Source organism: Zophobas morio, unplaced genomic scaffold, assembly GCF_036711695.1.
Source record: "Zophobas morio isolate AGI-343-1 ecotype UQ-CSIRO unplaced genomic scaffold, CSIRO_AGI_Zmor_V1 ptg000024l, whole genome shotgun sequence".
Taxonomy (NCBI): domain Eukaryota; kingdom Metazoa; phylum Arthropoda; class Insecta; order Coleoptera; family Tenebrionidae; genus Zophobas; species Zophobas morio.
The window spans coordinates 17819979-17834840 of NW_026972129.1; the positions used below are offsets into that span (position 1 = coordinate 17819979).

Sequence of the window (14862 nt, forward strand, 5' to 3'; positions counted from 1 at the left end):
TATATGTGTAGCGGGTTAAGAGAACGTAAGTTGTCCCATCACATTGTATATGACCTAGAGAAACTTTTCCGAACACATACTAACCCACATGACGTATTTTGTTTAATTTTCACTACTTACAAGTGAAAACTATTTTTGTCGGTTAAAATTTCGGGCGCATCCACCATTTTTAGCCAGAGATCGTGACTTCCTCAAGATAATACTAGTAATTTAAAAAAAAAAAACACCGAAATCAATGTAGATCTAGTAAATATCTTTAAAACTTTAAAAACAAAAAGTCTTAGATACATTTTTGTTTTTAAGCTTATTTTTTAAGCTTAAATAAAAACAAAAAAATTTCGGGCGTTCATTTATTAATTTAGATAATAAACTAACTGCAACACGAATATTGTTCGCATAATAAGTGTCTCAAGAGATCACTCATGTTTGGTAAATTGTAAAAAACTTTATGTACCCGTCTATAGGACACAATACACTTAGTTTTATTTTCTGAAAAATTAACAAAGAAATTTTTATAACACGGTCATTTACTTTTACGTCTCCTTGACGTTTCACAATACATTGAACACAAACTTGCAAATTTTCCATAAATTGTCACATCACATTGCACTCGTATATGAGCTGAAGAAGTATAATTACAATGTTTCGTTTTTAACGCACTTATATTTTAATTTTCTGGAAAAAAACGACAGGAATTTTTATAATAGGGTTATTTTGACAAATGTTTACTTTAGTATCTTTCTAGTGTTTCACAACACATAGAATACAAATTTGTAAATTTTCCGTTGTTATCGATTTATTTGCCTGCTGAAAATTTTATTAGTCGACAATATCTAAAACTACAGAACTGATTACGTTGAAATTGCAATTAAGTAGTGTTTAGTTTATTAGTGAATACGGTAAGATGGTAATTAAATTTGTCTATTCAACGGCAGCTTAATTATTTATTTTATAAATTATTGTTTATCTTTATAATTAATTTACCCTAGAAACTATATGAAGATGTTTTCTGAACTTCCCGAGAGTAAGCTAAGTAAATATAGTAATAGGGTTCATCAGACGAATTACTACTTTCATGTTTCTCGACCCCTAGAATATGAAAAAGTAGGCTGAGAATACTAAACTACAGGCCAATTTATTGTCAAATTTTATACGTATATTAGGCACCAACCAACAATGTGAAGACGTCACCCCAAAATTTGTTTCGCTAAACTCACTTAAATTTTATAAGATAACATTCCTACACTTGTGCTTTATAAATCCGCCTTGATTTTTTACCCCAAGCATCTAGATTTTCGCGAAAAAATCCAAATTGTATAGTAACCTATGCGTACATGTATTTTTTAATTGACTTTTATTATCTACATTTTTTTAACTATAGAGGTTAACACAAAAAAATGAAATTTTACGATTTTCAATGGCTACAGATTTGTTGGATGTACTTCAGGACCAAAGGAAGTTCTATCTCAATAACCTTACACCATTTTTTTTATCTGTGAGTGTTTGAAAATATTAATTACAATGTATTTTTCATACACAATACATTTCACATTAAATATATATTTATCTCTAACAAAACACTACAAAAAATATATATACATCAGACGAATTATTTTGTCAGTTTTCTCAAAAGACTTCGGCTACTTTCCTAATAATTGTAGGGCAGCAGCAACATGATAACTTTGAAATGTTACCGATTTTTAATCTGCTTTAAAAATGAGAGAAATTAACAAACTTTCCTGGGAAGTATTGTAATAGAGTCCATCTAGCAAACGACTAATTTCATGTTTTCTCGAAGTTTCATGATCCCTAAAGCATGAAAAAATGGGTCTCCCATTGCCGTCTGTCTGTCGTCTGTGTCGATATTTATTAGACATAAAATCCCCGAAACTACTAAAGTAGACTAGATGGTAAAACGCTAACCAAAATTTGTCCGAACATTCCCACCAATAACGTGATAACGTCACCCAAATTTTGCATAATAAATGTTATTTCAATTGTAAAAAATAACACCTTTTATATTTGTGGTTTATGAATTCGCCTTGATTTTTATCTTAGATATCAACATTTTTTTAATTTTACATTAACAATATATACGAACGCCGTGCTTTATAAACGACCATGGCTCTTCCTGCTTTATACATTTTGAACGGCGTTATTTGTAAACAACATACACTGTCCTTGGTACATTCTCAAGACCTTAATTTATAAACGACGGATGCCGTACTTCGTAAATTCTGAACACCATACAGTTGCGCCCCCCCCCCAAAAGTGCACCATTTTTCGTTGTCCTGGAATTTTTTGAATTTTTAACTTATTGTAAGTCTGTCTATTACCAGTGGCGCAGCATTTTTGAATAAACAAAATGTCAAATTTGACAAATTTTGTTATTCGAGTGCCCATGATTTGAAGATAATTTGCAATAGAGAAAATTATCGTGCACTTTTGGGGAGGTGTTACTGTACATGATAAATTCTGAACGTCGTCCTTGATAAACGACTGACGCTGTATTTTGTACACTCTGAAACCAAGAGAAGTTAAAGCTTTAAACGCCGTACTTTATAAGCAACTAACATCGTAATTATAATTTTTATTATAGAATATAGTACTGTTGTTATATTAGTATTCTATGACACTTATATTTAGATTTTTTTGTAAAACTGTATTTAAACCTGTTTCCTGTTTAAACCAAAAACCACCCGCTAATTCACTTATGTACTCATCTCCCACACACTAGGTATTTCTAACGCATCTGTACGCTTTACACAGTGGTGTAAAAACGGGGACAATCAGAATATTAAATTTTTGCAATTTTTCGGTTTCTTAATGTTTTTTCAAATAGGGCACCCGGTATTTCATAACAATTTCCAAGCGATTAGGTGATTAGGTCTAAAATATTACTACTATAAAATATAGAGCATCCGCTACTTGAATACCATGAAAAAAATGAAATTCGCAAATTTAATTACCCTATTTAAGGAAGCTTAAATACTCAAAGTTTTTATGCTTTCGTCGAAGCCAGGTAGCTAAATCCTATATGTATGTCCATCTTTAAATATGGCGGAGTTGTAAGATGTAACGTTAGAATGCTACTATGGTGCTAAACTTTCAAAGAAAACACTCTGTATATTTGAAGTCTAGCCCTAAATGGGTTCTGTTAAACTGCGCCATTTCAATAATCAACACGAAATGCGTAATTTTGTGCCATCAGACCTGTCGGACACACAGGGCTAATATTTCAGCATAAGGACAATTTTATACTGTAGAATAATAAAATTAAAAATATACACACTATGTGACTATCAAAATGCAGTTTTTTTGAAAAATGAAACCAAAAAGGTAGGAAAATAAACTTATTCCAGTTCAAAAAAAGATGAACAAAATTTTACAATCTCGAAGTATTTTGCCAAATGAATGATTTTTAGTCGCAGAAACTATTGAATTTCAAATTGTTTACCTTATTTTTGAAATTTCAAATTATTTCTCCTATAATTAAAAAAATGTGTGGATCAAAATAATAAAAAAGTAAACAAACATAAGCAGCAAGCACTATTTTCACTGAATGACTTTCTGGATACAGTTCCAAGAATATTTAAATATATTATTGTTTGAGCCCGTCTGACTACCCATCGACCTAAACACACAATACTCGTAGCAGCGCTGTATCCTCAAAGTTAAAACCCTTCTTAGTTAAATAACTTTGCAAACATGGCTTGCTGACACATTTACCGCTCTATCATTATTTAAATTATACATAATTATATATAAAACTTTTAGATGGCAATGATCATTTAATATGAAAGAAGAATGAAAAGTATAGACATCAATCACTTTAATAAGATGACAAAGATTTTTACTTAGCTGTTGTGCTTAATATAGAAAGTACAATTTTGCGCAAAACTCATGTGTAATGTATTTGGTAAAAGTAAATAATAACTGCTTCTAACTTCAAAAAATTTCTGTATCGCTAAAATACATTGGAGAAGTGTGAATTCAAAATTATTAATTAACATTCACATTTCAATACAAATCACTTTCTGCATTATATTCTCTCCACGGACAGAATTGATGTATGTATTTCTATTTGTTGTTATATTTAAAACCCAAACATTATGCACAGTCTATGTTTTTATACGTTTGTGACAATTTCCCAAAACGACAAAACGCATGCGTATTATTTGCTTGGCGGGCTTTGACTCGAACAAAAACAAACTTCCTAACCTCTAACGTCAAATTTTTTGAGCATAAATTTTACATAATGTCTCGCTGATTTAATTTAAATTAAAGAGTAGTGACTTTGCAGTATGAGTCATAGAGTGAAACCTCATACCAATGTTGAGATCGCAAGTTGTGAAAAATACCTTAGTAAGATGTTGAAACATGACAGTGCCCTGGCGTCTAAAAAAAATCCAGCTTCTCGCCCATATCAAGACAAAATCTCGCAGATAATGAGACATCCAATAAATATGCAACCACAACGTATCAAACCTAAGCCAAGTGCCAAAACACAAAGTCCCATACAAAAAGTTGCTGTTAGTTTAATGAGTACCATGCCGAGAGAAATTGGAGATGGCAGTCGTATCAAGGAGATGAAAAGTACCAAACGTAAACCCAGGTCAAGATCTAGAAGCCGCTCAAGTAGTAAAGTGAGAGAAGCGTGGGGACACATTTTACTGAGTAAAAAGAGCGGAGAGAAAATGTCAACATTCAGCAATTTTGACCCACTAAGAACACTTCATTTTTTGTCGAAAGAATTGTCCACTAAATTGCGGACTGTTGTACCTGAGGAGGATGAAATTCTCCAAATCGTGACTGACATTCAACATGCCCTGAAACGAATTCCGCCAGAAGTGACCACGTTGTTGCATGATCCACCACCAGAAATTGAAGAACCGGTGAGTTGCTTTTATCGGTAACAAATTGGCCTTAGAATAAAATTTGTAGGTAGTCGAAGAACTTGTTCCATCCAAAACTACATCCACTAAAATTTGCCAAACCCCACCCACTTTATATCAAGAGGACACAGAAAGGTTTCAAAAAATAATGGAAGAAAATACATACAGGCTCGAAACTAGTTGTAGACAACTCGAAATGGTTTGTTCTAATTTACAAAATGAGAAAGAAATGACTGAGAAGGAATTAGATGAAGCAAAAGAAAATGTTGAGATGTTGTGTAAAAAAGTTAAAGAATTAGAGGAAGAAATAGTAAGTTTATTTTTGTTAGCTGTTATTATTAATGTATAAAATAATCTGGCAAGTAAGGTAATCTAAAAACATTTAAATTTATGCACTTCACGCAAACTGCGCGTGAAAAGGTAAGGCTCCCTCGCAAATTTATGGTTATTATAAATTCTTAATTTGCTAGAAAACTTTTTTGTGTACATAAAATACAAACGATTTTTAACGTACTGCAAGAGCAATAAAAAAACACGATTGAAGGCAGCTATGGGTTTTTTAAAGTTTGTCTTTGATCAGTGCATTTTCACAAATTTTTAAATTGACGGTTATCTTGTAGAGAATAAAAACGGTTTATTTTAAAACACGAACGTGGTTTTTTTGTAGTAATAATTTTTTTAATTATCTTTTTCCGATGTTTTGTATGACTGATGTTAGTTTTTGTTAGAAAGATAAAAAATTTTGATATATTTTTAGAGTAGCATACAAATAATCAAGCAAATTTATTTTTTATCTTCATAGAATTCTGTGATGTGGAAGTTCGAATTTAAACCCAAAGATGGCGCTACAGCAAATTTTAAAATTTTTATTTGCAAGGAAATCTCCACTATTAAATAACAAATACTCGCTAGTTTGCGGAAAAATGTGGGTATTTTAAATGCTTATTTAATTAACACTGCTAAATTTTTACAACAAAAAAAATTGGTCCCAAGTTTTTTCGACAGAATTTCATTTGCTCCTGATGTACCTACAAATCCAACAAATCCCGCTTCTTTGAAAAATTATAAAATTATATTTTACGAAGTTTTTTTGTTATAACTTCTATATAGTAAAAACCAGCAACACAAATAACATCCCCACAGCCACTGCATAGTAGGAACTCAAATTGCAATGGATCGTGTAAATTGCACAAGTACGGACAATCTAAAATATGTTTTAATGTAATAGATAACCAACGGGAAAAAATGGCCTGTCAGCAATAATAATAAGCTTTAACTTAAAGTCTTAGTTTATACATCTGAAAAATGTCAACACAGACGCCAGACAGACAGAAACAGGAGACTACTTTTTTCGTACTCTAGGAATCATGAAACGTCAAAAAAACATGTAAGTGGCCACTCGTCCACTCAATTGCTATATTTCCTTAGCTTACGCTCAGGAAGTAAAAAACACCAAAAAAACACGTTTTAAAACAAAACAAAAAGCAACCCATGTAATAAAAAACGCTTTTTAACATCTCCAGTCATCTGACAAGACGGAAATTCTCTCAAAGACAGATCTTCAAAAATTCGTGCTTACTTTGATCGTGTTTTTATTGCTCTATCAGCATATGTCCATAGTGTACAAATTGAAGGATTGCATATTAAATTGAAAACAATTTACCAAAAAAAATATTGTGGATAAATACCAAAACCTAATTTACGCCACTTTTTTAATATTTGGTCCATAGACGTTTGACAATGTTTACAGCAACTTTAAAGCTCGTGCAAAAGACAATGGTTTTGTAATTATTAAAAAAAGTAAAATTTTGTTGTAGTTTTAAATCTAAAAATACGATTGATTAGCGCAGTTTTGAGATGATACTATCAAATTTTTGGTAGGGATGATTAAACAAATTTTGTTTAGCGTTTTACCGTCTACACGATATGCTTAAAATGAAAACTACAATTTCACACCAATCAAAAAGGAAGTTTCAGAGTTTATTATTTTAAAATTTAAAACCGAACTCGGCCACACCAAATTTTACTTCCCTAGTGTAAGCGATGGAAGTATTGTAATAGAGTCCATCCAAACGGCTACTTTTCATGTTTTTTGGACGTTTCGTTAACCCAAGTGCACGAAAAAATAAGTCGCCCATTTCCGTCTCCCTGTCTGTGATTTTTCTTAGGTAGGTATAATCTTCGAAACTACTCAACGATTGTCAAATTTTGGAAGTACATTGGGAGTATCCTGTAGATGGTAACACGCTAACCAAAATTTGTGTCATAATCCCCCCCAACAATGGGATAAAATGTTATTAAAATTGTCTAAATTAACATATTCCTGTACTTGTGGTTGATGAAATCACCTTGATTTTTTAACCTAGTGTCCAGATTTTCACTTTCATTTTTAGGGATTATTATAAAATAAATAGAATTTTGCAAAATCAAATTTTATTTTTTTTAAGCTGGATGTATGGCATTGCACTTCAGGGGCTGGGAAAGTTGTATCTAGATAAGCTGCAACCAACTTCCTCTCTTGCTAACATATGATAGACGAAGATAGACAAACTAAAGAAGTTAAAGAAAACTACATATGTTTTTTTTTTGTCGTAACTATTATTATTTGAGATAAATATTAATAAAACTCCAGCAAATAAAAGACTAAATTTTATTCCTAAATTTATGTCGGTCGCGACTGTTGAAAGCTGGTAATCTACTGACGCTGATATTTACATTTAATAGAGCCCTAGTCGTGGTGTTGATGAATGACATTACTACCACAATTTATTGCTCACTGTACATTTCAGGGTTGTTAAAACCTTTTCTACGCCCTTACTGTGTTTGAATAAAATTTATTTTATTTTGCCTTATCATTATTTTTTTTTTATCAATAAACGTGTAAGAAAAGTAAAAAAATTCAAGAACGGCGAAAATGTGGCAAATATTTTGCCATATTATACTTGCATGTTGTTTACAGGAAGAAATAACCAGTCAAAAAATAAGAGAATTAGAGGAAGAGAAATACGAATTGCAACAACAGCTAGAGAAAGCTACTGAAGAAGTAACCAACAATCCAACACTAAATCATTTCAAGCAACTAGTGGAAGAGCTCAAAAAACAAAAATTGGCGGCGGATGAAACTTGCAACAGATTAGAATATGATATGACAGTTCTAAAAATGGAAAAAGAAAAATTCGCAACAATGTTAAATGTCAGGGATAAAGAGGTCAAAGAAATTCAAGAAGAAATGTGCAAAATTCAGGAGCAAGTACACAAACAACTGAAAAAATTAAATAGTGAGGTGATCGAGCGCGTCAATTCTGTGAAAGCGCTTTCAGGTCAGTCATTTTATTCTTGTCGTTTCTGTTATTGTGTTGTTTTGTGTAGATCCAACCAATGGAATGCACGAGTCTCTTTTCTTGGAAATTGGGGATACAACTATTTCATCAATTACTGCTAATGAATCTGACAAGGATACCATTAATATTATTAAAGAATTGCCGTGTGGCGACACTGAGCTTATAGGACTAACGAAAGAATCACATGAGAATTTTCTGCAAAAATTGAAGGTGCTTCCGGTTTAATTTATGTTTATGTACGGCGATTAAAATCGTCGCACTTTTGCGCGTTACCGTGATTTATTTTTATAACATCTGTGCAAACTTTGATATGAACTTCATTTATTACGTGTGACGCTAATCTAAAATGTTACACTTTTATAACAAATAACTTTCAGGGTACTAATGTGGGACCAGATTTACAGCGCAATAATAAAGAAATAGACTCAACATACGAAAGTCTAGTGGCCGGATTAAGTCCATCAATGCAAGCTTTCTTAGCGGCACACAAGGCGTGATATGTAAATGTGGTTTTTATATTTGATTGTACATTCCTGGATTTTCTGTATATATAAATTATATTTTCTTCTATTAAAAGTTTTTGTTCATGACCGGTGTTGTTTTCCTGAAAACAAAACGTTTGTTTGTTTTTTTAAGCGAAATAAACTTTAAAATCTGTTGGTAAGATCCTAGTCTATTTCTTTATTCATTATCAAGGAGCTTCAAACCGCAGTACGAAGTTTTTGTTGGGACTAGTGAAGCAGACTTTCGAATTAAACTTTCGCAGTTGTTAAAGATAAATTTAACAATAAGACAGGCTATTACCTTAAGACTACAGGTATACAAAGAGTAAGTTGTTTAGTCTACTTAAATACAAAACCAAAGGAGGTTTTTACTTCTTAATCACGCAGTGGAACATGTTTAGCCAGGTTCTATGGAAACGGTTGGCCTCTACCGGAAAATGTAAATCCCAAGCGAATAAAAAGTTTGCTTTTTGTTTTCGTTAATCTCAACGTACAACCAGCTCGCATGATTCCATTGCATGAGTTAATAAATTTATTACGAAAATTAGCACACAACCGCCTATTTGTCGTAGAAGTAAACTTTAAAATAACCTGATAAAGTTTTCTAATTTCCTGCAAAAACGTTAAATTTATAGTATATGATAACTTATAAGTCGATATAGGTGTACTATATAGTCACAGTCACGGGATTACTACCACCTAGCTGTTCAACTTGTTTGCATATTAGTTAAACTATTTAAGTATGAATAGTTAACTTCACAGTCATTTCACTGATTATGGGATGGTGTTGTGTTAGTAACCCCGCTTTATACAATTGTTCCAATCCTAACTAAATTATTTGTATGCTAACGCTATTTAAAAGTCTGTCAACCCTAGTAACTATGTGAAGAAATAACGGACGGCAAATCATGTTTACGAGAACGAATGTTTCAACGTGCACAAACATAATCAACCAGGGAAAGCATTAAATGTTGTTTGGTCTTTGTTAAAATTTTCGTAGTCAGCGACTAAAATCCTAAAGCTGAATTAATTTATTTTAATTTAATGTTTGTATTAGTTCCCAATTTGCGACGTTATGTACAAGACTCCAAGTTACATTATATTTTATTATCCAAATTGACACTAATAATTTTCGTTCACGAATAATTCATAGAAGCGTGCGAACATAAAATTATCATTGTTCTGAGAGAATGTGAATGTCCTGCATAATTAACCAAATTTAATGGAAAAGGCAAGTGACACATTAAGTCCATTTTCTGCTAAATAACACCTCAGTGACTGTTACTGTCAGTGGCAATAGAGTGTGATTTTTATTAAACTACAGAATTTGTGGAAAAAAACTGAAACACATTTAGAGATAAAGCGTTGGTTAAGAATTTTTGTAAACACCCCGTGACTATTAATGACTATGTTTTTACTTACCGAGCGTAAGCAAAGGAAGTATTGTAATCGAATCCGTCGGCCGACTCTCTACTTTTACATTTTCTCGACCTTTCATGACCCCTAGAGGACGAAGAAACAAGTCTCCCGTTTCCGTCTGTCTGCCGTCCCGGATTTTTATTAGACAAAATCTCCGAAAGTACTGAGCCGATTGTTGTCAAATTTTGTATTTATATTAGGAATATCATGTAGATGGTAAAACGCTAACCAAAATTTGTTTAATTATCCCCATCACTAATGTGATGACGTCACTTCAAAATTGTACATAGTAAATGGGTTTTAAAATGCATAAAATAACATAGTCCTACGCATGTAGTTTATGACTCCGAATAGAGTTTTTACCAGAAACGTCCAGATTTTTGGGGAAAAAAATCAAAATTTTGAAACAACATTTTGCAATTTAATTTGGAATCTGCAAAACCGAATGCTTTGAAATCGTGCAGATGGTTTACAGTTATGGTAAGCATAATGAATTTGTAATCAAAATATATTTACTTATCCCCTCCAAAAAATTGATGACGTCAGTTGAAAAGTTAGCCGAATAAATCCTATCTAAAATGTACAAAATATGATGAGTCTGTACTTGTGATTTATCATTCCATTCAAATTTTTTCGATTTGCATGTACAGGGTGACTCAAAAAAATTAATCTTGGAGATGTTTTAAAGTTATCATAAGCATGGTAAATTTTTGATCAAAATGTATTTGCTCATTCCCCCTAAAAATAGATGACGTCACCTCAAAATTTTGCTGAATAAATCCTATCTTAAATGTGCAAAATATGATGAGTCTATACTTGTGATTTATCATTGCGTTAATATTTTTTTGACTTGCTTATACAGGGTGTCTTAAAAATTAATGACTAAGTCGATTTATTCAATTTTTCAAAGAAGCGGGATTTGTGGCACTGTATTTCGGAGGCGAGGGAAGTCCTGTCGAAATAACTTTCGACCAATTTTTTTTGGTCAGGTTGTCAGCAATTTAAAATTTTATGATGCCATACGACTTGACTGTCAAAATGAAATCTATTGTGAACTGACATGTTAATATTGCTACCACGGTTGTAGAATAGATAGGTTGATACACTAGCATACATTTGCATATCCCTGGTCAGCGACGCCAATTGCCGATCGCGTCGCCTGGTTTTTGACGTTTTAGGGACACAGAACTCTATAGGCATCTGTCTATAACCGATGTAATTAATAAAAGAAATCGTACTTATCGACTCCGATCAAATGTCATTTACAAATTTTGTATTGTTCATAAAGCAATGTAAACGAAAATCCCCAAAATAACTAGAACGATTTCCGCTCGACAAGATAGAGGCGCTAGCTGTCTGTGTCCTTTCCATGGATATAGGGATCGAAAAGAAGCGTCGCCATCCCAAGCCATTAGTGTACAAACCTATCTATTCTACAACCGTGATTGCTACCAATAATTCAGAATTGCCAACACAAAAATTTGCTACCATCATTTATAATAATCCAGTCAGCTGGCACGTAGCAAGTGTAAATTAACTACGATCACTACAAGCTAAAATTTGCTTAGTTTTGCCGCGCACCCTTACAGTATCAAGAATGAATGAATCATAAGTGTATAGAATTTCATTATATTAATAAGTGAAAATAACTAATAAAACTCTTATTAGTACGTATATGCGTCTTGCGATATTGATAGAGGTTAGTTGTTTTGTCAAAATCAAAAATTTGTTGTTAAATTTGCAAAACACCCATGAAGAAAATATGCATGATTATTGATTCTTGTGAAAATAGGTACACTAGAAAATTATGGAATAAATTGCCAATTCCTGCTTCTTGTCAACAAAAGTAGCCAAATTTCCTTTATTTAAAAGTTACACAGTGTTCTTCTGCCGCCACACCAATATAATAACTTGAATATTTGCATCGAGTTGCTTTAATTCAGATTTATCTCTTTTTTGTGGGTGTTTAATTTGTGATATTCAAAGATTCGTAACATTTGATTTGATTTCATTTTGCTAGTACTAGCCAAAGTAAGGTTGATTTTGGCAAATGATATCCTTAAAAAAAAGAGAGGGTGGGTGGGCGCGGCCAATACTTGTCAAGATAAGACTGATTTTGGCAAATGATATACCTCTACCATTCATTTTCTTAGAGGGTGTCATTTGGCAAAATCAGTCTTATCATAGTAAGAACCAACCCCGTCCATTCGCCCTTCATTTTCTTAGAGAGTAGGTCATTTGCCATTATCAGCAGGCACTATCCCCACACACCCACCCTCTCTTTTTTTTGAGGATGTCATTTGCGAAAGTCAGTCTTATCTTAGCAGGTACTAGCCCCGCCCGCCCACCCTCTCTTTTCTTAGGGGATATGTTATTTGTCAATTGGGTCCTATTTTAGCAGGTCCTAATACCGCTCACCCGCCCTCTATTTTCTCATTGTCCAAAATTAGTCTTATCTTAGCAGGTACTAGCCCTCTAAGAAAATAAAAGGCGGGTGGGTGGCTCTAGTACTTGCCAAAATAAGACTGATTTTGGCAAATGACATATCCTCCAAGAAAAGAGAGGGTGGGTGGGCGGGGATAGCACTTGCTAAGATAAAACTGATATTGCCAAATGGCATACTCCAGAAGAAAATAAAGGGTGGGTGGGCGAGGCCAATACTTACCAAGATAAGACTGATTTTGGCAAATGATATACCCTCTACTCTTCTTAGAGGGTATGCCATTTGGCAAAATCTGTCTTATCTTAGTAACTACCAGCCCCGTCCATTCGCCCTTCATTTTCTTAGATAGTAGGTCATTTGCCAATATCAGTCTTATCTTATCAGGCACTAGCCCCACCCACCCACCCGCTCTTCTCTTAGAGGGTATCTTATTTGCCAAAATCAGTCTTATCTTGACAGCTACTAACGTCGCCCACCCACCCTCTCTTTTCTTAGAGGGTATCTCATTTACCAAAATCAGTCTTAGCTTGACAGCTACTAGCCCCGCCCACCCACCCCCTCTTTTCTTAGAGGGTATGTCATTGCCAAAATCAGTTTATCTTATCAAGTACTGATGACTAACTTTTACAAAAAGTGATAAAAAATATCTATGTTAAATGTTTTTTCTCGGCTCCCTTTCGGACTTAGTTAAATATCTATTGATTCAAAAATATTTTTCAGATCGAGAAACGTCAAAGAAGAAGAGGTTTCAGTAAATATTATTTACGATCCTCGGCTTCGTCTCGCATTTCATATTATTACAAGATTTTCGAGGTCTCCTCTGTATTCACAATTTTTTAGATTACTGTGGATATTTTGGTCCACCATTTTCCTCCAAATAAGGTAAGGGACGTATTTAAGGCAATTCTGGAAAAACTGCGTTGCCAAAAATTATGAAAAAAAATCTGTTTCCTATTTTTTATTTTGGCGATTTTGAAAAAATGCTACAAATTTTCGAAAAACTGAAGAATGTCCTCTGTTAAATTTTGGAAGTATGTACTCGAAAAATAATGTATTAGAAATGGAGATTTTCCCAAAGTTACTTAAAACTCCTCAAAAAATTCTATAAGGTAAATTTCGACGAGTTTAAGCCAAAAACTAGACATGTTGATAGCAAAATTTGAATTTTTCGAGATCACATATCAAGTTTTGGCGAAACATTTGTGTTATATTATAACCCAATACAAGCTGTTACAAAAAAATGTACCTATGTATACCTACGAACAAAATTGGTCCAGTATTTCTTGGGGAACAGAACTTATTGTTTAAAACGTTCTAGTCTATTTTAAAAAAGTAAGGTATCACAAAGAGTAATTCTTGTCGGCCTTATTGTTGAAGATTTCTTTAAAACAGTTTCAAAATAACGTCATCATCGACTATTTGATGAGGTAACATATAAATTCTGATATGTCTTATATAACAGTGAAGAAGAAATTGATGTAAACGGTTTCTTAGATAACATCGAATAAATCAATTCGTACAGTTTCCTTGGAACGCCTCCTGTAATATACTATTGTTGCTAAAAGCGTCTTACAGGCCCATAGACAATAAATACTGCACTTTTACCTTTACTTTTCGTTACAAATTTTGACAATATTTTGTTGACATTGCACTGCCAATTTTATGAGACGTACAAATAAATAGATTTTAACTAATCTCCTGTAATGCGCAAACCAATGTTTGTTCTTACTCCAATTCAAAGAAATTCATTTTGTATTTACAAAAAAAATAGAAAAATCTATTTATAGAAACTTTATTTTTAAGTAAAAAAAAAAAACAAAAAAATAAGTAAAGTAAAAAATATAGAATAAATTAACACAATTCACGCAAACAACGGAATAAATTACAAGCAAAATTTACTCAACATGGTTTTAAGATGACGTCAGTAATTTTTTGGGGGATAAACAGTCTAGTTTTAAATGCTTCACCATTTATTTGACTCGTGTTCAGACACGTTGATTTCCAGAAGGTGACAAAGACACCAAGGGGACGGCAAACCTACACTTTCGTATTCTGTGAACTAGGTCAGGAAAACAACACTAAACATTTGTCAAAATGCTTTTTATGAATACGTTTTCCAGTTATCTTTCGGGAAATGAAAAATGGCGGATGCGCTGGGTCATTGTAAAATTAAATACCATCGCATCCATTTCGATAAAAAAAGTTATTTTTCTAAAAAAATACGGAAACTTCAATTAAATGTATCAGAACAATCTAACTTT

At 32.8% G+C, this 14862-nt stretch overlaps 2 protein-coding genes across 2 annotated transcripts in view; one reads left to right on the top strand and one right to left on the bottom strand.

Moving 5' to 3' along the window:
• Positions 1-14862, bottom strand: part of Glut1 (Glucose transporter 1) — a 337838-nt gene that overhangs the window by 292647 nt on the left and 30329 nt on the right. The window lies entirely within an intron of this gene.
• On the top strand, positions 4201-8826 carry LOC135135273 (myosin heavy chain, clone 203-like). Its single transcript, XM_064064300.1, has 5 exons — positions 4201-4895; positions 4945-5205; positions 7855-8215; positions 8265-8446; positions 8614-8826. Exons 1-5 carry the CDS (start codon positions 4305-4307, stop codon positions 8731-8733), a joined length of 1515 nt encoding a protein of 504 aa, XP_063920370.1. The 5' UTR covers positions 4201-4304; the 3' UTR covers positions 8734-8826.